The sequence below is a fragment of the Bubalus bubalis genome, chromosome 9 (genome assembly GCF_019923935.1).
Source record: "Bubalus bubalis isolate 160015118507 breed Murrah chromosome 9, NDDB_SH_1, whole genome shotgun sequence".
NCBI lineage: Eukaryota > Metazoa > Chordata > Mammalia > Artiodactyla > Bovidae > Bubalus > Bubalus bubalis.
In genome coordinates this window covers 84,725,186-84,750,017 of record NC_059165.1, presented here as the reverse complement: position 1 = coordinate 84,750,017, position 24,832 = coordinate 84,725,186, and the positions used below count along the sequence as shown (strand labels likewise).

At 38.6% G+C, this 24,832-nt stretch overlaps 1 protein-coding gene and 1 long non-coding RNA gene across 6 annotated transcripts in view; one reads left to right on the top strand and one right to left on the bottom strand.

The window, feature by feature from the left end:
* The window catches only part of LOC112586947, a 506,468-nt gene extending 499,009 nt beyond the window's left edge, over positions 1-7,459 (top strand). The window contains exons 7-9 of the long non-coding RNA XR_006553469.2: positions 2,517-2,645; positions 5,641-5,819; positions 7,327-7,459. This is a non-coding gene — a long non-coding RNA (uncharacterized LOC112586947). The remainder of the gene's footprint in view (positions 1-2,516; positions 2,646-5,640; positions 5,820-7,326) is intronic.
* PRRC1 (proline rich coiled-coil 1) overlaps positions 1-24,832 on the bottom strand; it is a 119,959-nt gene that overhangs the window by 20,696 nt on the left and 74,431 nt on the right. For all 5 annotated transcript variants that reach the window (XM_045166613.1, XM_045166612.1, XM_045166615.1 and 2 more), the window contains exons 2-6: positions 15,772-15,892; positions 14,285-14,671; positions 11,610-11,770; positions 8,672-8,774; positions 6,269-6,432 (exon numbers count right to left, since the gene is read on the bottom strand). In XM_045166613.1, the coding sequence (XP_045022548.1) occupies positions 6,269-6,432; positions 8,672-8,774; positions 11,610-11,770; positions 14,285-14,671; positions 15,772-15,874 (918 nt within the window). In that variant the 5' untranslated portion in view covers positions 15,875-15,892. The remainder of the gene's footprint in view (positions 1-6,268; positions 6,433-8,671; positions 8,775-11,609; positions 11,771-14,284; positions 14,672-15,771; positions 15,893-24,832) is intronic.

The following is a 24,832-nucleotide window of genomic DNA, read 5'->3' as shown; positions in this document are numbered from 1 at the left end:
AAGATGGTATCTCAACTATGTACCATAAAAAAATAGTCCTAGATTTCATGCTCCCAGGAAACAGAAACTCAGTCAGTTCATTTTTAACTACCCTATAGCACACGGCTTATACTGCATAAGGTTCACAAAATATTTACCTGAAATGAATTAGCACCTATGAAAGATAGGATGGTGAGTTGGGAAGACAAGTTTACTTCTTGTTTTTATTCATGGAATCCAGAATATGCAGAGCGGGTAAATCAGCCTCTCTCCTCCTCTGACCACAGCATTTACTTAAATGCACATCTTTTAGAGTCACAAGTAGAGACACTTCAATATTAGTCCCATGTTTTGAAAAGGGAATTTTAACTTTATTTTTCAGCAGTGAAAGTGAAGTCACTCACTCATGACCGACTCTTTGGAGGCCCATGGACTGTAGCCTACTAGGCTCCTCCATCCATGGGATTTTCCAGGCAAGAGTACTAGAGTGGGTTGCCATCTCCTTCTCCAGATGATCTTCCTGACCCAGGGATCGAACCTGGTCTCCCACATTGTAGGCAGATGCTTTACTGTCTGAGCTACCAGGGAACTTAGCAGTGAAGGAGAATAAAAAACTAGGTAGTTTAAAGGCTTGGTTAATTTGAAGTAATTATCTCAGAACTGAAATAAGATGCAGAAAGGCCTCTAGAGGTTACACTGTGCTCTGAGAGCTTAAACTAAGCAACTTGGATTCCACACTTCTTCCTAATTTCTAATGGATAGTAACAACATGTCTGTTGAATATAACCTATAAGACAGTGGTCAATATACCTGGTTTTTCAGTAAAAGTAATACTTAGCATTAGAGAAGTCTCGGGAGCTTCCTAACTTTAATTATGGCTGATTAATTTCCTTACATCAAAAAATCAAGCGAGTTCCAGAACAACATCTACTTTTGCTTTACTGACTATGCCACAGCCTTTGACTGTGTGGATCACAATAAACTGTGGAAAATTTCTTCAAGAGATGGGAATACCAGACCACCTGATCTGCCTCCTGAGAAATCTGTACGCAGGTCAGGAAACAACAGTTAGAACTGGCAGGCTGTGTATTGTCACCCTGCTTATTTAACTTATATGCAGAGTACATCGTGAGAAATGCTAGACTGGATGAAGCACAAGCTGGAATCAAGATTGCCAGGAGAAATATCAATAACCTCAGATATGCAGATGACACCACCCTTATGGCAGAAAGCAAAGAAGAACTAAAGAGCCTCTTGATGAAAGTGAAAGAGGAGAGTGAAAAAGTTGGCTAAAAACTCAGCATTCAGAAAACTAAAATCATGGCACCTGGTCCCATCACTTTATGGCAAATAGATGGGGAAACAATGGAAATAGTGTCAGACTTTATTTTTTGGGCTCCAAAATCACTGCAGATGGTGACTCCAGCCATGAAATTTAAAGACGCTTGCTCCTTGGAAGAAAAGTTATGACCAACCTAGACAACATATTAAAAAGCAGAGACATTACTTTGCCAACAAAGGTCTGCCTAGTCAAAGCTATGGTTTATCCAATAGTCATCTATGGATGTGAGAGTTGGACTATAAAAAGCTGAGTGCCAAAGAATTGATGCTTTTGAACTGTGGTGTTGGAGAAGACTCTTGAGAGTCCCTTGGACTGCAAGGAGATCTAATTGGACCATCCTAAAGGAAATCAGTCCTGAATATTCATTGGAAGGACTGATGCTGAAGCTGAAATGCCAATATTTTGGCCACCTGATGCAAACTGACTCATTTGAAAAGACCCTGATGATGGCAAGGATTGAAGGCAGGAGGAGAAGGGGATGACAGAGGATGAGATGGTTGGATGGCATCATCTACTCAATGCACATGAGTTTGAGCAGGCTCTGGGAGTTGGTGATGGACAGGCAGGCCTGGCATGCTGCAGTCCATGGAGTCGCAAAGAGTCAGACACGACTGAGCAACTGAACTGAACTGAAACAATTTCATATGCATAAAGGAAAACTTAGGTTTAGTTCAAAAAACCATTCACTTCAAATAAAAGCAGATGGATAGAAAAAAATCTGGTTTGAAATTTTAATACTCTGCTTTATTTTCTTCTCATTAGCTCCCTCTAGTGTACCCAAAATAAACAACTGATAAAATTACAAATTAGTTTGATATTTTATCAGTTTCAATGAATTTGAAGCTTGTATTAAAGACTGTGGAAAAGGAAACCATGTCTAAATTTGAAGGGCAAAAACCAATACTAAAACAAATCTGTCAAATAATAGCAAAATCACAACATAAACTAAACTATGTTCATAAAATAAGGTTTTTACAGAAAAAAATCTCCATCAGCCTTTCAAGTTCAGTATCTAGTTATCTGAAATATCTTTGATGTAATGATATTTAGCACAACAAAATACTGAAGACTCAAGCCTTAAAAACCATGAAATTCTGAGTTATATTCCAAAAATCATGTAGTGATCTATCATTAGAAAGTATTAACAACTTATCAGCTGACAACTTTATCTGGTCCTTTTTCTGTTTTTTTCCAGAACAATCAGAAACCACATGACTTGCCAGAAGATTTTACTGAGTCACTGTGTCATTTGCGTCCATAACATCCAAAACGTTATTTGGAGTTGTCCCTTTGGATGACACTCGGGAGGATTTCATGTTCTGAGGTAATCTGGGGACACGAGATATGTCTTTATTTTCTACTGGGAGAGGGCAGAGCTTATAAAGAGGAGATGAGAAAGGAGATTCCATTACAAGTATGTATTCAGTCAGAACATTTTAGGAAAGAATGCATGTGGAAACTGAGGAAGGAGAAGCTGAGTTCCTAAAAACTCTCTGGGTCTGCCTCGACCTTGCACAGTCTTTGTGTCTCACCAGAAGCTCACAGAGACAAGTGTGAAGACAGTGCGCTGTCTGATGGCAAAGGCACTATCACAGCATGGCAGCAGACGGGCAGCCAGAGCTCTCTTAAGGGAAATATCTGTTCTGGTAAGGTTTGTTTACCCCAAACTTTGAAACAGCTCCCAGAGTGAAAACATCTTTTGCATTAGACTGTTTAGTTGAGAAAATTACTTTTAAAAGTTTACCCTAGCACTTTCAATTGTACTGTTTGTGGCTTGATACCAAATTACCTCAATAAGGCTGCTAGATATTCATTTAAAAAAAAAAAAAAAAAAAAAAAAAAACAAGGCACTATTCTAAGAGTTCATATCTGTAAATAAAACAAAGATCTATGTTCCTGTAGAACTTAAATTCTAGTGGGAAAAAAAAGCATTAAAAATAAAAATAATATAAATTATATAGTAGATCAGAAAATGCTGAATGCTATAGGAGGGAAAAAAGAGGGTTAGAGGGATCAGGAGTGCAGGATCAGTGGGTGCAGCCTGCAGTCCTAAACTAGGCAGTCAGGACAGGCCTCGCTGCACAGGGAAGACTTGAGGACTCGAAGGAGGTGAGGGAGTCAACCAAGTAGGTGAGAAAAGTGTCTCACAGAGAGCTAGTGGAAAGGCTGCAAGAGAGCAGCCTGTTAGACAAGGATGAAGACCTGTAAGGAGGCCAATACAGTTGGCATGGAGTGAGCAAGGCGTAAGACTAGAGGAGACGAAGCCAGAGGAACAACAGAAGGCCACTGGTGTTGCCACTGTGGAGAATAGTATGGAGGTTTCCTAAACAACTACAAACAGCATTACTATATGATTCAGCAACCCCACTCCTGGGCATATATCTGGAAAAGACAAAGACTCTATCTTGAAAAGATACATACACCCCAATGTTCATCAATAGATGAATGGATAAATAAGATGTGGCACTGCCATTTGCAGCAAAATGATGGACCTAAAAGATTATGACACTAAGTGAAGTAAATCAGAGAAAGACAAACATGATATTGCTTATGTGAAATTAAAAAAAAAAGTACAAATGAACTTATTTACAAAACAGAAACAGATTCACAGATATAGAAAACAAACTTATGGTTACCAAAGAAGAAAGGGGATGCGGAATAAATTAGGAGTTTGGGATTAGGCTTCCCTGGTGGCTCAGATGGTGAAGTGTCTGTATGCAATGCAGGAGACCCAGGTTCGATCCCTGGATTGGGAAGATCCCTTGGAGAAAGAAATGGCAGCCCACTCCAGTACTCTTGCCTGGAAAATCCCATGGACTGAGAAGCCTGGTAGGCTACAGTCCATGGGGTCACAAAGAGTTAGATACAACTGAGTGACTTCACTTTCACTTTCATTTTGGGATTAGCAGATATACACTACTATATATACAAAAAAAAATAAACAATAAGAACCTACTGTATAGCACAGGGAACTATACTCAATATTTTCTAATAACCTATACTGGAAAAGAATCTAAAAAAGAATACACACACATATATATAGGATATAACTGAATTATTTTGCTATACACCAGGAACACTGAAAATCAACTATACTTCAATCAGGAAAAAAAAAAGTAGGCCAGTTCAGCCAGGTCATATGGTGCTGTGGAAGCCATGGTAAGAAATTTGGATTTTTACACTATGGGAAACATAAAGTTCTGAAAAGAGAGTGACATGGGTTGACCTAGTGTGCTGAAAGAATTATCCTGGCTCCTCTGTTGAAGATAACCTACAGGGCTACAAGGGTAGAAACTGACGACCTGTTAGAAGGTGAATGCAAGATTTCAGCAAGACCTTGTGATGGCTTCACCCAGGGTGGGGGCAATGAAGACACTGACAAGCAGTCAGATGCTGGATGTATTTTGAACGTATAGTGAACAAGATTTCTTGATGAGCTGGACATGGGTAAGGAGAGAAGTCAAGGATGACTCCAGGTTTCTCATCTGAGAAAATGGAAGGACACAGATGTCATCAACTGAGACGGAGAAATCTTGGGGAAACAGATCAGAAGGAAAGAAAAGTAGTTGAGGACTAGACGTATTGAGACATTCAAGTGATGGTGTCAAAAAGGCAACTTTTATATAAACCTAGTTTACATGAGAGGTCTATGCTGGAGACATAAACTCAAATCTGTCAGCATACAGCGGCTATTCAAAGCCATGGGACTGGATGAGATCACCAGGACAGGGAACACAGATGAGGGGACAGAGATCATCAAGAGGCTGGAGAGAAAAGGAGGCGCCGACAAAGAAAGCAGAAAGGAACTAGAGAGGCAAGGAGGAAACCAAGTGTGGCATCCGTGAGCACAAAAGACATTACAGAGGAGTCTTAAAGCCCATGCTAGAGCAAAGAAGATGGAACTACACTGGTGACCTTGAGAGCACATCCTCAGTGGAGTGGTGGAAGGTGACACCCTGACTGAGGGGACTGTTAAGACAATATGAAGAAAAGAACTAGAGATAAAAGTGTTGGTAACTGGAAGTTTTGCTACAAAATGAAGCAAAAAGCTAAGGTAGGAGGTGATGGGGAAACAGGGGAAAAAAACTAAGGTTTTCTTTGGTTTTTCTTTTTAAGGTGGGAGCAGTGTTTGTATGCTGATGAACTGTTCACTTGTTCTTGCATGTCTGTATACTGATGGTGATGATAAAACATGTATGAGAGGGAGGGCAGAACTCTCGGAACTTAGCACCTAGAAGGCTAGGGGGGACTATGTCTAGTATGGTAATAAGATTGGTTTGGATAACCGACAGGTTTTTGTTTGTTTTTAATGATTATAGGCCAGAAGACCAAGTATGTGAGATTCAAGTGGAAGTGTGAGTATGCAAGTGTATGAAATCTGTCTTCAAAATAAGCCATTCTATCATCTGCCACTATTATGTAAGGATTATAGACACCTACAGATGCAATCACAAGGTCATCTTCCTTTACCAAAAAGTACAGCAATGTCTTACTTTAGGTGAGTGCATTATAAGATTTAATAGGTTTCTACATGCTGGTGAGACCCTGGCAAACTCTGATTATACACAGGCATTGTGCCTATAACTTGCCAGGTAGTTGGGTCTCTAAGGTAAATCAGTTAAAAGGACAAGGAAAGAGAAGACTCAAAGTAAGCAAGCTAAGAAAGATTTTTCGGTGAGTGGCTGAGATCCCCTTACCAAGTACAAGAGAAAAGGGGGACTCGCCAGGTAAATTTAAAACCCTGCTCACAATAATCAAAACATATTTTTAGATTTCTTTAAAATTCCACTATCGTCGTAACACTAGAGAGTTGTCCAATTAAAAACCAAATTAGTATTTCAGTATGTAAAAACCCAACAACTCCACAGAGACCATAGAATTATTGTCAGAATTATGAAAAAATAAACCAGCAGTTTCTATATCCTAAAAAGATGTTCTATTACTCACTTTTAATCCCGCTGCATAGCCCACTGGTTGTGGGGCAATGTTGGACTGTCCGGCTTCCCCTATAACCACAGCTAGGCCGAAGACCTCCTGGAAGGCATCTCGGACGGCAGCAACTTTTACTTCTTTATTTGAGGTCACTACAATATCCAGTTCACCTCCAGATTCTAAAAAGACCAGAAGAAAAATTCAAATTAATGAATTCTCTTAATTACTACATGCACTAACATTTTATGACATAATTAGTACCAACCTGGCAAAACGACCTAAGATATAGATTAACCTTTTAATTGGCTGAGAAACTGAGGCCAACAAGGTCTTGCCCAAGGTAACACAGCTACTTAGCAATGATATCAGGACTCCACCCTAGGCCTGTACATTTTGACTCTACCATGTGAGGTAAGCACACACACTTCACCCTGTCATCTAACATCTTGTTCTGAGATTTCTCAAAAAAGCTGTGAAACATTTTGCTCTTGAAACAACACTATGCTGTTCCTTAGTGTCTTTTGGAGCAGTTGAAAGTATTTTCCAAATATCTGAGCTTTTTATTATGGACTTTTTCCTGATTGGAATAATGTTCCACAGATCCCATCTTTATTGGAATTTCTTAAGTCATCAAAACCTAAAAGCAATGGGTTACATAGGAAAGAAAAAGAATATGTCTTTTTTTTTCCCCTCCATGTGGGATATAGCTCTTGACCCAAGCAAAGTACTGTTCCATTAGGCTTCAGCTCAAAAAGCTGTTCAGTTTGTGATGACTCATGTCACTTTTAATGATTATAAAGACAGCTCATCAAAAAAAATGTAGAAACTTAAACTGTGTTAAAATCCATTTCTAATAGTTCCTATGCTTTCTTGATACATTTGAAATTGTTATAGTGATTTCTAAAATATTTGTATAAAAAGATGGTTAAGTTCCACTCGAGTTTTGTTCGATCCAAATGGTCTAGTTTTTGCTGTCAATAGCTTTTTCACACTCAAGTCTTACTGCTTTTTATCTGCTAATAATAGAAATTTCATTTTGTATCTTTCTCTCCCCTCCCCCCCCCTTTTTCTAGATGTCATGCAGAGTACTAGCCTGAGGAAACTCTTGGGTTTGAGTCCCAATTTTATCATTTACTAGCTCTGTTACCTTGGGGAAGTCACAGAGCTTGTTTCCTTATAGAAAAATTCCTGCCACCTCACAGAGCTTGCTCTAAGGATTAATAAGGTAAACGCTTCAAATAGGTAATGGGTCTAACAATACCCATTAAAACAACAAGAGCTCCAAAAATACTAATTCTCTTCTTTTTCTCATGAAAAATAAGATCCTGTGAAAAGAATAAATATACTACAAATTATATCAAACTTGATTACTATGAATATATAAAATCCATATATATGGTAGGGTCCAATTCTAAATCGTGACAATTCAGCTGAATTAATTCTTTGATTCAATTTTCTACTTAAAGGGAAGCAAAGTGGCTGTTAGCTCCAAGTTGTATGACAGAGAATAATAGTAAATTTCTCTGAACACAAGTTCCTCATCTAAAACTTGAGGAAAATGACACCTAGCTTGCAGATCTCTTATGAGAATTAGTATCTGGCAGATCATATTTAATAAATGGTACTTACCATTAGTAGGTCTTGTCTTTTGACATTTACTAGACAGTCAATTATCAAGAGACTCAAGACTTGAGAAAGTTATTAACTTTTTATTGCTACTGAAAAATCTCTGTTCAAGTACCTGGTGCGCAGCTTTGGCCACTAAATTATTATCTTCAATAGATTTACTAATAATTGGTCATAAATCCTGCTGAGAGATTATGTTATTTCACTTATTGGATATGTACATTAACCATCTGGAAAATTCTTGGCAATGAGGGTTCCAAGGTGGTTAAAATTAAAATAGCTTCCCTAGCAAACTTCAGTAATGAAATATTATTAGTAAACAGATTAACAGCCTCTAAAAAGTTTATTCCTGAGTTACACATAACCACATGTAATTAAAGTAGATAACTGAAGAAATGTCAAAAGCCAAATATGAACAAATCAACACTTCCAATGTCAATAGTGATAGTAAAATTCATATAAAGCAACACTAACCATATTTATAATTAAAATCAGCAAGTATACTAATAATTCAAATTTTTACTAAAATTCATATAAAGCAACACTAACCATATTTATAATTAAAATCAGCAAGTATACTAATAATTCAAATTTTTACTCCTGCAAAGTTCGTGCTGTGAAGTTTTCAAAAATTTTAATGACTAAGGAAAACATGAATTAAAAGCACCAAGACTAACAATCAACGTAAGAACATAGGATTGCCACTGATTGTAAGACCTATAGGATTACACTCAGTGGCTGACATGAGCACATACTTTACATGGCAGATGCTGCTCTAGTTTAAGTACATACTGATATACGGAGCCATGCCAGGGTCCAGCGTTGTAATCATGCTTTCTACCGAATGTTTTGTTTTATCGAGCACAGATTTCACCATAGGGTTCCCAGCCACACCCTGCACAGAACAAATTCACATGTGAATACACATTCTAAGCAAAAATCACTGTGATGGTGAAACAAACTTTAAGTTTCCAATGCACTGCAGACCTATGCTTCTCTAAAGTGTAAGAAAAATAAGGCTATGGCAACGTCAAATTGCTATGAAATTTCAAAACACTTCCTCTCAACTTCTCTTTATCTCATTGTGGATTGACAGCAACCAACAGACCCCATTTCAAGCAGCACTGACCTTGAAAGTATGTTTATTGTATATAAGCATATGTGTATGCATATATGTTAATTGCATTTCTATGTAAACACATATTTTTACTTCATTTCATTATTTGTTATCTATATAAAAGACTAGGCAAAACTTGTCCATTAGTGTCCCAAATACAGTCTGTAATCAAGTGTTTCTCCAAAGACTCATATTTTGTTCCCTAATAATAAAAACAATTTATCTTTACTTCCCAGAAAAATTAATATATAATATTTTACATTCTATGAAAGTTTTCTTTTTTCCTACTTCCTGTTTGTCTTGTTCCCAAACTCTCACTTTTAAAAAAGTCAGACCTATTCCTCTGAATTCTTAAAACCACACTAGTAGATAGAAAGAACCAGATCTGAGGAGTTCCTTTCATCTATGCTTCTCCCACAGTCAAATAGACTTAGAGGGAGCAATGCCTCCTGAGATGGCATCTGGTTAACAGGCCATTATTCCACTTGTCTCAACTACCATTAACCTAAGGTGATTCAAAACAAAAATGTCTTCATAATTATTGATATTTAAGACTGTCAACTCATGCTGAACATTAGACGAGTTATTTACAAAATCTGTACAGCTGAACTATTACAACTGGTAACTGACATGCAAACACAGGCTCTTAACAAGAAAAAGAAGTGATAGTTCCTACACAAAGAAAACGTTTAAAAAGCACAAAGTGATAGAAAGAAGCAAGCTTAGAAAAAATGCCATCTTTCTAATACATAAAGCTCAAATGCTGTAAATCAGCTTAACTACCTAACAATCAAAAAATATGTTTAACGTATAATCAAATTGCAACCAAACCCTCAGTCTACTGAAGGGAACTTGATTGACAAAGTGACTTTGGAATCATTTAAGAAAGTGGTTAAGAAAAATACATGGAAAAATACCAGTACAGAAAAATTTTGAAGAGAAAAACAGAAAACTTATACAATCAAGTGCTGATTTGTCTTTAAGAATGCAAAGACTGCGAACCCACCTTTCTATCTGATTCAACAGATACTCCGATCCCCACCTCAGCACAGAGTAGGCTTTCAATAAATATTAGTGTAACAAACAGTCACAATTATTAAGATAGTGTGGTACTGCTGCAAGGACAGGCAGAGCAGTGGAATACAATACAGAGCCCACTAACTGACATTATCACACACAGTTTAGTAACTAAGATGAAGGTGACATATCAAATCACTGGGATATGATTTCAGAATACTCGATTAAGTGGCTGGGAAAAAAGTAAGTTTGATTTCCACCTCCATAATATATTCAAGTATCAGCTATATCAAATGGTATGGTAAAAAAAATACTGCCATAAGAAAATTAAAAGAAATCATAAAAAACAATTATCAAAATGTAGTAGGTAAAGGTCATTTTTATCATTTAAAAAAACTCATATAAATGACTCCCAAAAATTTTGAAGATTGTGTGTCAATAAAGCATAATAAAGTTGAAATGTATGATAAAAATGGAGAATATGGCAATGTATGACAGCATAAAATAAAATATTAAGAGCTCTTATGAAGTCACTAAAGAAAGGAATCCCAATTCCAAACTGGGCAAAGAATATGAATACAGACTTCACAAAAGAAAAATACAAATGTCAAAAATCACAGTTAAAAAAAAACTCAAATTCAGTAACAAAGTAATGTAAATTTAAACAAGGTATTATTTGCCTGTCAAATTAGAAAATACTATATTTCAATTAATAATCACTTCTCACAAGTGAAAGATCTTACAGCGGGGTGTTCTGTTATAATTTACCTGGAGAGCAATATATATCTGTAGTTTTTAAAATGTTCACACTGACATTTATTAGGAATTAACTCTGATAAAGCAGAGGTACACAAAGATTTGCATACAAGAGGCTCATCATAATTTTATTAATAAGAATTACAACCAGAAAATGCCAATAACAGGTTAGTGAACTAAAACATGGGAAATAAACGCAATGAATAACATGCTGGGCAAAGTAGACTGAAGAATATTTTATGGCTGGGAAGATGTTCATGATCACGAAGTAAAGATAAATGAAAGACACAAAATTGTGTCCACATGTTCCTACTCCACTTTGCTTTTAAAGAGATATATCTACCTAGATATGCACATCCAGAAGACTAAGAGGAACTATAGAAAAAGTATAGTGAAAGTGAAAGGCACTGAGTCATGTTCGACTCTTTGCAACCCCATGGACTATACAGTCCATGGAATTCTCCAGGCCAGAATACTGGAGTGGGTAGCCTTTCCCTTCTCCAGGGGATCCTTCCCAACCTAGGGATCAAACCCAGGTCTCCCGCATGGCAGGTGTAATCTTTACCAGCTGAGCCACAAGGGAAGCCCAAGAATATTGGAGTGGGTAGCCTATCCCTCCTCTAGTGGACCTTCTGGACCAAGGAATCAAACCGGGGTCTCCTGCATGGCAGAAGGATTCTTTACCAACTGAGCTATCAGGGAAGCCCAGAAAAAGTGTAATAAGACTAAAAAGATATTTTACAATGATTTTTCCTTATACTATTCTTTTTTATTTTCAAAATTCTCTTAAGTTTTATAATTAAAAACTTACACACGGTTTTTAAAGTAAATACCCCTTACCTTAATAAAACCCCAGAGTCCACCAGCTGAAGCTTCATCCTGACCTCTACCAATTCTAGGGTCTTCCTGCTCCTCTGGGAAAGTGATGGCTGATGTGGTTCCAGTTCCCTGTGCCACAGATGTCAAACCGGCTTGCTGAGTAATAGGAGTTGGCAAAATACCTAGTTAATGGCAAAAATGTTAACACATGTAATTTATTCTATAAAATATCTCCTATAAAAAAGATGCTACAACATATGAAATGAGTAGTTCAAAACAGCTTTAATCATGTTACTATACACTCAGGCATTTCAACACTGAGATATGAATTCAAAGAATCACCTAAATTATACAAACTCCAAAAAAGAAATTTCTTTCCTTCTTCTTAGGCTTATTATCTAGTGCCCTGAAAATGGACAAAAAAATATACCCCAAAATACTTCATGTTTGTCCAATGTAGCATGTGGACGCTACATTTATTTTTGGACGCAAACAGCTACAGCCTGATTCTCCCTAAGGCATAAAAATAGCTGATATAAGCACTCAAGCTCATTATACAAAATGAAAATAAAAATTAGTAAACATATCCATATACAATATTTTAACTAAAAAAGAAAATCCACAAATACATACACATGGGTGTCATACCTGCACTCTGCAAAAATTTTTGTTAAAGTAGATAATCCAAATTGGATTAAAAAAAAAAATCACAACAAAGTTGTTTCTTTTCCTAAAATTAGAGAAACAACAGGAAGAATATGACAGGATGAAGTTTTAATACTGATTTCCAACAACCATTCCAGGGAAGCCAAAGAACAGCCATTTCTAGGTGTTCCTGACCTAGAAAATAAAATAGTCCGACACCACCAACTTACGGTACATACACTTACTTGATTTTGAACTTTTACATGGCTAAATAAAACTACTCCCTGGATTGTTCAGTTCTGATAATTTTTAAGTAAAGCTAAACTCAGACTTCACCTTGGTGTTTCTCTATAACCGCACAAAATGTTAGGACAAAATTTTGTAATTTTGTCTTACATTTCCCTTCCTTCGTGGCTCAGCTGGTAAAGAATCTACCTGCAATGCAGACCTGGACTAGATCCCTGCGTTGGGAAGATTCCCCTGGAGAAGGGAAAGGCTACCCACTTCAGCATTCTGGCCTGGAGAATTCCATGGACTGTACAGTCCATGGGGTCACAGAGTCAGACACGACTGAGCGACTTTTGCTTTCACATACTAACCATGTTCTAAGTTTTATATCATATAAAAATCATATATTAAGTAACATCCATTTTATTTTAATACTTTAAATGAAAATAGAAAGCTCTGAAAATCAAAGAAAAGAGAATAAAACATTCATGCAGAGTAACAAGAACCCTCCTTTACTGCTGCTAAGAAAGTAAAACAAATGGTGCAGCTGCTTTAGACAATAGTCTGATAGTTGTACTAAAGTCAGCAATTCTGACATGCATCCCAACAGCAGCACTATTTACAAGAGCCAAGACATGGAAGCAACCTAAATGTCCATCAACAGATGATTCAATAGATGTGGTATATGTATACACCATGGGATAGTACTCAGCCATAAAGAAAGAATGAAATAATGCCATTTGCAGCAACATGGATGGACCTAGAAATTATCATACTAAGTGAAGTAAATTAGACAAAGACAAATATCACGTTATTACTTATATGTGGAATTTAAAAACATGATGCAAATGAATTTATTCACAACACAAACTCACAGACATACTAAAAATAAAAAAATTGATGGCTATCAAAGGCGAAGAGGAGGGGATAAATTAGGAGTTTGGGATTAACGGAAAAACATTACTATATATATATAACAGATAAATAACAAGAACCTACTGTATAGCACAGGGAACTCTACTCAATATCTTGTAATAACCTATAATGGGAAAGAATCTGAAAAAGAATAGATATAGATATATGTATAACTGAGTAACTATGCTGTATACCTGAAACTAACACAATGTTATAAAGCAACTTTACTTCATTTTACTTAGAAAAAAAAAAAAATGAAGCCCTTCAGAAAAAAAACAAAAAAAACAAAAAAAAAAACTCAGCAATTCTGAACCTAGGTATATACTCAAGAGAAATGAAAACATTTCCATGTAAAACTTGCACACCAAGGTTCATAAAATCAGTACTCACCATAGCCACAAAGTGGAAACAACCCAACAGTTTATCAATTGATGAATAAATAAAAACATGGTATATCCATACAATGGAATATAATCCAGTCCTAGAAAGGAAGAATGCTCTGACACCTGTTACAACATGGATGAACCTTGAAAACATCACACTAAGTGAAGGTGGCCTGTCACAAAAGACTACATATTAATACAAGTCCATCTATGTGAAATGTCCAAAACAAGCAAATCTACAGAGACAGAAAGCAGATTAGTGGTTCTGAGAACCATGAGGAGTGGGAGATGTATGGAGCGACTGCTGACAGGTGTGCAGTTTCTTTGGGGGTGATTAAAAGGTTCTAAGATTGACTGTGGTGATGGCTGCACAACTTGGTAAAAATAGTAACAACTATTAAACTGTACCCGTGGAAGTGAACTCTATGGGAATTACACCTCGATGAAGCTGTTTAAAAAAAAAAACAACAGATAATACATTCCCTATAGCCAGCCACCTGTTTCAAAGTGTCAATGAGAGAATACCTGTCACTGGAGGTGCAGAAAACGATGGCATCAGGGGTGTCTGTGGAGCTCTTCCTGCGTGTCCCCTCGTAATGTCGTAAGTTGAGCCAACAGAGAATCCCGAAGTGGGAGGACCCGAAGTGGGTGCAGATAAGAGAGTGTTTGGGGCAGAGGTGGAAGGCGGGAAGTGGGATAGAGGAGGATGACTGAAGGCAGCAGCCGTCGGTGGAGAAGCAGGAGGTGGCAGAGAGGTAACGAGTGGAGGAACGGAAGGAACTGGTGAAGATGGCACAAAGGGCAAGGGTGCCGCAGGCTGCATAGGAGGCAGGGACGGCTGGGGGGTGGAGTACACCTGTGGCAGGCTCTGTACAGAGGACCCGCTTGGAGAAGAGAAGGTGCTGGCTGCGGCTAGGAAAGAGGGGAGGAAAAACCACACTTCAGTGACATGCTTTTCACTTGGTTTTCAAAGTATCTTATTACCATCTTGGAAAATTTTTCAATTTAACAGACCCTGTTCCCAAGAGTTATCTTTAAATACATAATTAACAATACATGAGTATGACTGAGTGCAAATGACTTTCAATTCCCATCAGTAAAAGCAGCAGGTATATAAAATTAAGTTATGGTATTGCACATCTTTGTGTTTCTGTTTGTTTTGTTGTGCTTTTAATAAAACAGACCTGCTTTTCATCTCTGCTAATACGAGCATAAAACCTCACAATTTAGGGCTCAAAAACTTTGGTCAGAAGGTTAATCTCCACGAAGTCACAGAACATTAGACAAAGCTAACATGCGCTTTATAGGATATTTCTGTCATAACAAAGATGATTTCTAGTTAATATGAAAACAAAAAATAAAAATTAAAGCAAAACAAAGATGTTTTCTGCCTTTGGGCTTAAATAAAAAAGGCTATTTACCTTCATCCTGGCAAAGATTACAGAAGTTTTAGTATATAAACACACCTCAAGTTATTTTGCTTCATTTTACAAATTGAAGGTTTGCGGCAAACCTTATGTCAAGCAAGTCTATCGGTGCCGTTTTACCCAGCAGCATTTGTTCTTTGTGTCTCTGTGTGACATTCTGGTACCACTCAAAATATTTCAAATTTTACATTATTATTGTATTTGTTATGGTGATGCATGATCACTGATCTTTGGCAGTGCAAAAAGATTACAACTTGCTGAAGGCCCAGATGATAGCCAGCATTTTAAAGCAATGCTTTAGCAAAGTATTTAATTGAAGTGGCTACATTTTGAAGTGGGTACATTGTTTTTAGACATAGGCATAATCTATTACACACTTAACAGACTACAGTATAGTTCAATCGTAATTTCTACATGCACTAGGAAATAAAAAAATTCATGTGACTTGCTTTACTGCAGTGTTTGGGAACTGAACTCACAGTATCTCTGAGGTATGTCTCTAGGCTTTTGTTAAATGACTCTGAGAAAAGATGACAGTATCCTGACTCTCCTCAAAACCCACTGATGCTAGACAACTGCACGTACCTAAAGGAGCCGGGGAGGAGGAGAGCGCAGCAGAAGCCAGGCCCCCAGAATTTGGTGGGGGGGTCCCAGGTGGCGTTGTCTCTATTCCACTTTCTTCCATCATTTTTCAATTTTAGTACAACTAAAAATATTAAAATGTAATAAAGATTACACAGTAATAAAAAGTATACTTATAAACCTTTTATCAGTTCAGTTCAGTTCAGTCGCTCAGTCGTGTCCGGCTCTTTGCAACCCCATGAATCGCAGCACGCCAGGCCTCCCTGTCCATCACCAACTCCCGGAGTTCACTCAGACTCACGTCCATCGAGTCAGTGATGCCATCCAGCCATCTCACCCTCTGTTAAATGTACCAATCCCTTCTCCTCCTGCCCCCAATCCCTCCCAGCATCAGAGTCTTTTCCAATGAGTCAACTCTTCGCATGAGGTGGCCAAAGTACTGGAGTTTCAGCTTTAGCTTGTATAGTTAGCGAATAAAGCATTTAAAGAAGAGCTAACACCTATCCTTCTCAAACTCTTCAAAAAAAAAAATCGTAGAGGGAGGAACACTCCCAAACTCATTCTATGAGGCCACCATCACTGATACCAAAACCAAAGACATCACACAAAAAGGAAAATTACAGGCCAACATCACTGATGAACATGCACACGAAAATCCTCAACAGAATACTAGCAAACAGAATCCAACCACACATTAAAAGGATCACACACCATGATCAAGTGGGGTTTAATCCCAGGGATGGAAGAATTCTTCAATATATGCAAATCAATCAATGTGATACACAACATTAACAAATGGAAGGGGTAAATCACAGGAAGATCTCAATAGATGCAGAAAAAGCTTCCAACAAATTTCAATACCCATTTATTACAAAAACGTTTCAGAAAACAGGCACAGAGCAAACCTACCTTAACACAGTAAATGCCATATATGACAAATCCACAGCAAACATTATTCTCAATAGTGAAAAACTGAAAGCATTTTCTCTAGAACAAGACAAGGGTGCCCGCTCTGGCCAATATTATTCAACATAGTTCGTTCTAGATGTCCTAGCCACAGAAATCAGAGAAGAGAAAGAAATAAAAGGAATACAAATTGGAAAAGAAGAAATAAAACTCACTGTGGATGACATCGTAGTGTACATGGAAAATCCTAAAGATGCCACCAGAAAACTACCAGAGCTAACCAATGAAGTTGCAGGGTACAAAATCAATACACAGAAATCTCCTGCATTTCCACTCACTAACAATGGAAGATCAGAAAGAGAAATTAAGAAAACAATCCCATTTACCATTGTAACAAAAAGAATAAAACACCTAGGAATAAACCTACCTGCAGAAACAGAAGACCTGTATGCAGAAAACTATAAGACCCTGATGAAAGAAATCAAAGACAACACAAACAGGTGCAGAGCTATACCAAGTTCTTCGTCTGAATAATCAATATTGTGAAAATGACTACATTATCCAAAGCAATCTACAGATTCAGTGCAGTCCCTCTTAAACTACCAATGCCATTTTTCACAGAACTAGAACAAAAAATTTTTACAATTTGTATGAAAACACAAAAGACCCCGAACAGCCAAAGCAATCTTGAGAAAGAGTGAGCTAGAGTAATCAGGCTCCCTGACTTCAGCCTGTACTCCAAAGCTGCACTAATCAAGACAATACAGTACTGGCACAAAAACAGAAATACAGTTCAATGTCTACAGATAACCTGAGGCATCAATGGGCACCTAATCTGTGACAAAGGAGGCAAGACGATACAATGGAGAAAAACAGCCTCTTCAATAAGGGTGCTGGGAAAACTGGACAGCTACATGTAAAAGAATGAAATTAGAACATTTCCTAACACCATCAAAAAATAAACTCAAAATAGATTAAAAATCTAAATGCAAGTCTAGACACTATAAAATTCTTAAGAGGAAAACATAAAACATTCTGACATAAAATGCAGCTGGATCCTTTCTGACCCACCTCCTAAAAAAACATAAAACCAAAAATAAACAAATGGGTCCTAATAAAACTTAGAAAGCTTTTACAAAGCAAAGGAAACCATAAACAAGATGAGAAGACCTTCCTTAGAATGGGAGAAAGTATTTGCAAATGAAACAACTGACAAGGGATTAATCTCCAAAATATACAAGCAAATCACGTAGATCAATATCAAAAAAATTAACAGCCCAATCAAAAAATGGATGGAAGATCTAAATAGTCACTTTTTCAAAGAAGACATACAAATAGCTAATAAACACATGAAAAAGTGCTCAACGTCATTTATTACTAGAGAAATGCAAATCAAAACTACAATGAGATATTACCTCACACTGGTTAGAATGGCCATCATCAAAAAATCTACAAATGATAAATGATGGAGAGGGTGTGGAGAAAAGGGAACCTTCATATACTGTGAGACTGTAAATTGATAGAGCTACTAGGAGAACAGTATAGAGGTTCCTTAGAAAACTAAAAATAGAACTAACATATGATCCAGCAATGCCACCATTTGGGCACATACTCTGAGAAAACCATAATTCAAAATACACATGCATCCCAATGCTCACTGCAGCACCATTTACAACAGCCAGGACATGGAAGCAACCTAGATGGCCATCAACAGATGAACAGATTAAGAAGATACAGGGGTACATACACACGATGGAATACTACTCAGTCATAAAAAGGAACAAAACTGGGTCAGGGATAGACCCAAGTCTGTCATACAGAGTAAAGTCAGTTAGAAAGAGAAAAATATCCTGTATTAACACATATGTATGAAATCTAGAAAGATGGTAGATGAGTCTGTTTGCAGGGTAGGAACAGGGATGCAGACACAGAGGAGAGACATGTGGGCATGGTGGTGGGGTGGGGAGAGGGCAAAGGGGAGATAAGCTGCAGAGCAGGACTGACTATACACACTTCCACATGTAGGACAGATAGAGAGTGTAACACAGGGACCTAGGCTCAGGGCCCTGTGATGACCTACAGGGGAGGGCCTGGGGTGGGGGGATGGGAAGGGATATATGTATTCATAGAGCTGATCCACTTTGCTGTACAGCAGAAACTAACACAACATTGTAAAGCAACTACATGCCAATAAAATAAAAATTACATAGCTCAAATGTAAATAAATAACCAACAGATAGATGTCTGTTTTTACTGTATACAATGCCACTTATTTCCAGGTGAAGGATTTGTCAAAATTTCTAAAAAAGTAGTCTGTGAGACTATTTAATGTGCAAACAATCTGAGACTTTTTCATACACCTACTTCATAATTGAGAAATAATTTTATGTTAGCTATGTAATTACCCAATATATTTCAAATAGTAAATTACTAATTTAATTTCTGCCACAGGAATGCATGTTAGATTTATATCTAGATTCCAGTCACTATTACTTCAAAAATATGTAAAGTATTTTTGAAACACTTCCTCCCTCCTCACTAAGCAGTGTACATGGGCTACTCCTGTTAACAGGCTACTCCACTTCTCAGGTGGCTCAGAGAAAAGAATCTACGTGCCGATGCAGAAGATGTGGGTTCGATCCCTGGGTTGGGAAGATCCCTTAAAGAAGGAATAGGCAACCCACTCCAGTATTCTTCCCTAGTCCCAGTTTTTCTTTGTTTACATTCTAAAAGGTACCCCCATAATGGTTAACCCACCTGCCAAGCCAAGAGAAACGGGTTTGATCTCTAGGTCAGGGAGATCTCCTAGAGAAGGAAATGGCAACCCACTCCAATATTCTTGTCTAGGAAATCCCATGGACAGGAGAGCCTGGCAGGCTAGTCCACCGGGTTGCAAGTCAGACATGACAGCAACTAAACAACATAATGGCTAAATGATTAGGTCTCAGCTTTTAGAAAAGTCAGGTTTTAGCAAAAGTGCCACGAGCATTTTTCCTAACAGACAAAAATGGATTACAAAATGTTAGAAAATTTCCTTAAAAATTACAAACTTTCAAGCCTGCTTCAAGTATAAAATCAGAACTTCTAAATACATCAAATACATTTTTGAAGTTTTTATTCATTTTACCAATATTCAGCGAAGGTCAACCACTTGCCAAGCCCTACACTGGTGCCTCTGGAAATAAGAGGGTAAGCAAAGGCAAACAGGACACTTACAGTCCAGCCCAGGAGACAATCAGTAACACCAACATACAGAGAACTGCAGCCTGCATGATGTGCTCTGAGGGTAAGAACAATTCTGTTTGCTAGAAAATGATTTTGACTTGGGGTCAGAAAGGGATGATCAGGATTTAATTAGGAAAGGGAAAGAAGACAAGGAGGGTACATGCCAGGAAAAGTGACTATGTAGAGTCAGAAAGGAACAGGAATGAGGATTGCAGACCTGATGGGAGCCCAGACTGTACTGAGATTTACAAGCCATGTTAAAGAGTGGAATCTTCTAAGAGAAAGTCACTGTGGGGGCATTCAAACTAGGGATGATGTATTTGTCTTTTAACTTCTTTGAAGGAATTTCAGGCTCACAGGAAGATGCCAATATAGAGCAGAGTTCATCAGTGCCCTAACCCAGCTCCTTCCAATGACAGCATCCTACCTAACTAGGGTTCAACCACAAAGTCTAGGAAATTAACTCTGGCACAATATGAGTAACTGAAGTATAAACCGTCTTTGGATTTCACCTGCTTTTATTTACATGTGTGAGTGTGTACACAGTTCCATGACATTTCATCATATGCACCGACTCAGGGAGCCACCTCCACAATCAGGACACAGAACTGTTCATCTCCCCAAACTCCCACATGCTGTTCCTTGGTTACACCCTCTCATCTGCCATACACCCTGACAAACAACTGTTCTCTATTTTCTCATTTCATGAATGTTACAAAAATAAAACCGTACTGCATACAGCCTTCTGAAATTGGCTTTTTTCATGCACAAGAGTGCTCTCAAGATCCATCCAAGCCATTGGATGGATCGGTGGTTGGTTCTTTTTCATTGCTGAAAACTATTCCATTTTATAGATGTACCACTGTTTGATTATCCATTTATTTGCTGAAGGACATTTAGGCTGCTTTAGGCAATTCACATTTGTGTTTTGAAAACATTCCTCTGACCAAAGAATGCAGACCATGCCATAGGGCATCTACGTAGAACAGACACAGGAAGACCCTTAAGAAGGATACAGAAGTATTTCAAATAACATTCTAGACTAGTGATTCTCAAACAGGGAGTGGAGAAGGGTGATTTGCCCCTCAGGGGTCATTTGGCAGTGTCTGAAGCTGGAAGAAGCACAAGCTGGAATCAAGATTACCAGGAGAAATATCAATAACCTCAGATGCAGATGACACCACCCTTATGGCAGAAAGTGAAGAAGAACTAAAAAGCCTCTTGATGAAAGTGAAAGAGGAGAGTGAAAAAGTTGGCTTAAAGCTCAACATGCAGAAAACGAAGATCATGGCATCTGGTCCCATCACTTCATGGGAAATAAATGGGGAAACAGTGGAAACAGTGTCAGACTTTATTTTGGGGGGTTCCAAAATCACTGCGGATGCTGACTGCAGTCATGAAATTAAAAGACGCTTACTCCTTGGAAGGAAAGTTATGACCAACCCTAGATAGCATATTCAAAAGCCAGAGGCATTACTTTGCCAACAAAGGTAGGTCTAGTCAAGGCTATGGTTTTTCCAGTAGTCATGTATGGATGTGAGAGTTGGACTGAAGAAAGCTGAGCGCTGAAGAATTGATGCTTTTGAACTTTTTTGGTGTTGGAGAAGACTCTTGAGAGTCCCTTGGACTGCAAGGACATCCAACCAGTCCATTCTGAAGGAGATCAGTCCTGGGTGTTCTCTGGAAGAACTGATGCTAAAGCTGAAACTCCAGTACTTTGGCCACCTCATGCAAAGAGCTGACTCATTGGAAAAGACTCTGATGCTGGGAGGGATTGGGGGCAGGAGGAAAAGGGGACGACAGAGGATGAGATGGCTAGATGCCATTACTGACTCGATGGACTGAGTTTGAGTGAACTCCGGGAGGTAGTGATGGACAGGGAGGCCTGGCGTGCTGCAATTCATGGGGTCGCAAAGAGTCTGACACGACTGAACAACTGAACTGAAGACATTTTTGTGGTCCAATGGTTAAGAATTTGCCTTCCAGTGCAGGGGACGTGGGTTCGAACGCTGGTTGGAGAACTAAGATCACCACATGCTGCAGGGCAACTAAGCGTGCACGCTGCAACTGCTGAGCCCCCACGTTACAACCAGAGAAACCCATTCACTGAAAAGAACGATCTCGCATGCCACAGCTAAGACCCAGTGTAGCCAAATAAATAAATATTAAAAAAAAAAAAAAACCAATTAGAGAGTATTAGGGGCATCCAGTAGGTAAAAGCTGGGGATACAGCTAAAAATTCTAAAATGCACAGGACAGTCTGCACAAGAATTATCTGGCCCCAAACACCAATAATGCCAAGGCTGAAAAACTTTGGTTTAGCCTAAAGTTATGACAGTGGAGATGGAGAAGAGTGGATAGACTCAGGAGATGTTTAAGTGGTAAGACCCAGCAATAGACTGGATATGGGGTCCAGAAAAGGGAAAGGCATGATGTGCACACCTGGACAGATGGTGGTGCCATTGAATAAGATAAGGAACACTGGAGGACGTCAAAGTGTGTGTCTGATGTTTTGGGAAAGAAGGGATTACAGGGTATTTAATATTGGACATGCTAAGTGCAAACTCCTTGAAACAACCAAGTGCAGCTGACTTGTTTTGCAGCTCAGAAACCACATAAATGTGGGCTTCATCAGTTCACTAATAATCTCTAAGGTCATGTACTGAAAAGAGATAAACTGAGAAGACTAAGTGAAAAAAGAAGATGGCGCAACGAACCCTTGAAGAACAGCCAAGGAGGGGAAAAAAACACCTGCAGAGAAGAATGAGAGACCACAAAAACAGGAAAAACACCAGAAGGCAGCGGTGTCCAAAAACCAGAGAAGAGTGTTTCAAGGCAACGGTATCAAATGCTGCTGCTGCTGCTAAGTCGCTTCAGTCGTGTCCAACTCTGTGTGACCCCATAGACGGCAGCCCACCAGGCTCCCCCGTCCCTGGGCTTCTCCAGGCAAGAACACTGGAGTGGGTTGCCATGTCCTTCTCCAATGCAGGAAAGTGAAAAGTGAAAGTGAAGTCGCTCAGTCGTGTCCGACTCTTAGCGACCCCATGGACTGCAGCCTACCAGGCTCCTCTGTCCATGGGATTTTCCAGGCAAGAGTACTGGAGTGGGGTGCCATCGCCTTCTCCGATCAAATGCTGCAGAGAAGCCAAATAGGATGATATATGAAAAAGTGAACAGATTTCCCAAACTGGAGTTAAAACTTAGTGAGAGCTGTTTCCAAAATGGAGTGAAGATAGCAACCAGTTTCAACTGGACTGAGGTAGGAAGTAAAGAAAATATGTACAACACTTTTAAAAGTTTTGCTCTGAGTGTAGATGAAAGATCTATGGGCAGGAAGTAGGAAGCAGATATCCAGACAGGCAAAATCCTTTCATTCAACAACATCTACTTCTGCTTCATTGACTATGTTAAAGCCTTTGACTGTGTAGGTGACAATAAACTGTAGAAAATTCTTAAAGAGATAGAAATACCAGACCACCTTACCTGCCTCCTTAAAAATCTGTATGTAGGTCAAGAAGCAACAGTTAGAAGAGGATATGGAACAATGCACTGGTTCAAAATTGGGAAAGGAGTATGTCAAGGCTGTATATTGTTACCCTGTTTATTAAACTTATAAACAGAGTACATCATGTGAAAGGCCCAGGCTAGATGAAGCAGAATTTGGAACTGAGATTGCTGAGAGAAATATCAAAATATCAAAAACCTCAGATGTATAGATGCCCTTCTACCCTAATGGCAGAAAGTGAAAAGGAACTAAAGAGACTCTCGATGAGGGTGAAAGAGGAGAGTGAAAACGCTGGCTTAAAACTCAACATGCAAAAAAATAAGATCATGGCATCTGGTCCCATCACTTCATGGCAAATAGAAGGGGGAAAGGTGAAAACAGTGGCAAATTTTATTTTCTTCAACTCCAAAATCACTGTGGAATCGTGACTGCAGCCATGAAATTAAAAGACATTTGCTCCTTGGAAGAAAAGCTATGATAAACCTAGACAGTATATTAAAAAACAGAGACACCACTTTGCCAACAAAAGTCCGATAGTCAAAGCTATGATTTTTCCAGTAGTCATGTACAGATGTGAGAGATGGACCATAAAGAAGGCTGAATGCCGAGGAATTGATGCTTTTGAATCATGGTACCAGAGAAGACTCTTGAGAGTCCCTTGGACAGCAAGGAGATCCAAACAGTCAATCCTAAAGGAAGTCAACCCTGAATATCCATTGGAAAGACTGATGCTGAAGCTAAAGCTCCAATACTTTGGCCACCTGATGCAAACAGATGGCTCACTGGAAAAGACCCTGAGGCTAGGAAAGATTGAAGGCAGGAGGAGAAAGGGGTGAGCACAGAGGATGAGATGGATGGATGGCATTACTGATTCAATGGACATAGGTTTGAGCAAGCTCTGGGAGACAGTGAAGGACAGGGAAGCCTGGCATGCTGCAGTCCATGGGGTTGAAAAGAATTAGACATGACTCAGTGACTTAACAACAGATCAAAGGTAGATAATATGGGACAGAACCATCTTCTGGGGACTTTATCACTCCCTAACAAAGCTATCTCTCTTCATCTCATTTTTCCACTGGTTATTCATCTTCCTACTACAAATGCTACCAATCCTCAAAGTGATTTGTGGGAGTCAAATTTAAAGGTAAACATTACTGAATGCTCTTGCAAACGAACTTGTACAATGAATACAACCCATAAAATGGAATATTGGTCAATTTCTTTCTGTCTTCAAAAGCTAGACTGTTTGAGAACTAGCTTAACAACAATATTGGGTAAATCTTGGATTCATAAACAATGTGCTCAATCGTGTCTGACTCTTTGTGACCCTTGGACTGTAGCCTACCAGGCTCCTTTGTCCACAGAATTCTGCAGGCCAGAATTCTGCAGGCTAGCCATTTCCTCCTCCAGGGGATCTTGCCCACCCAG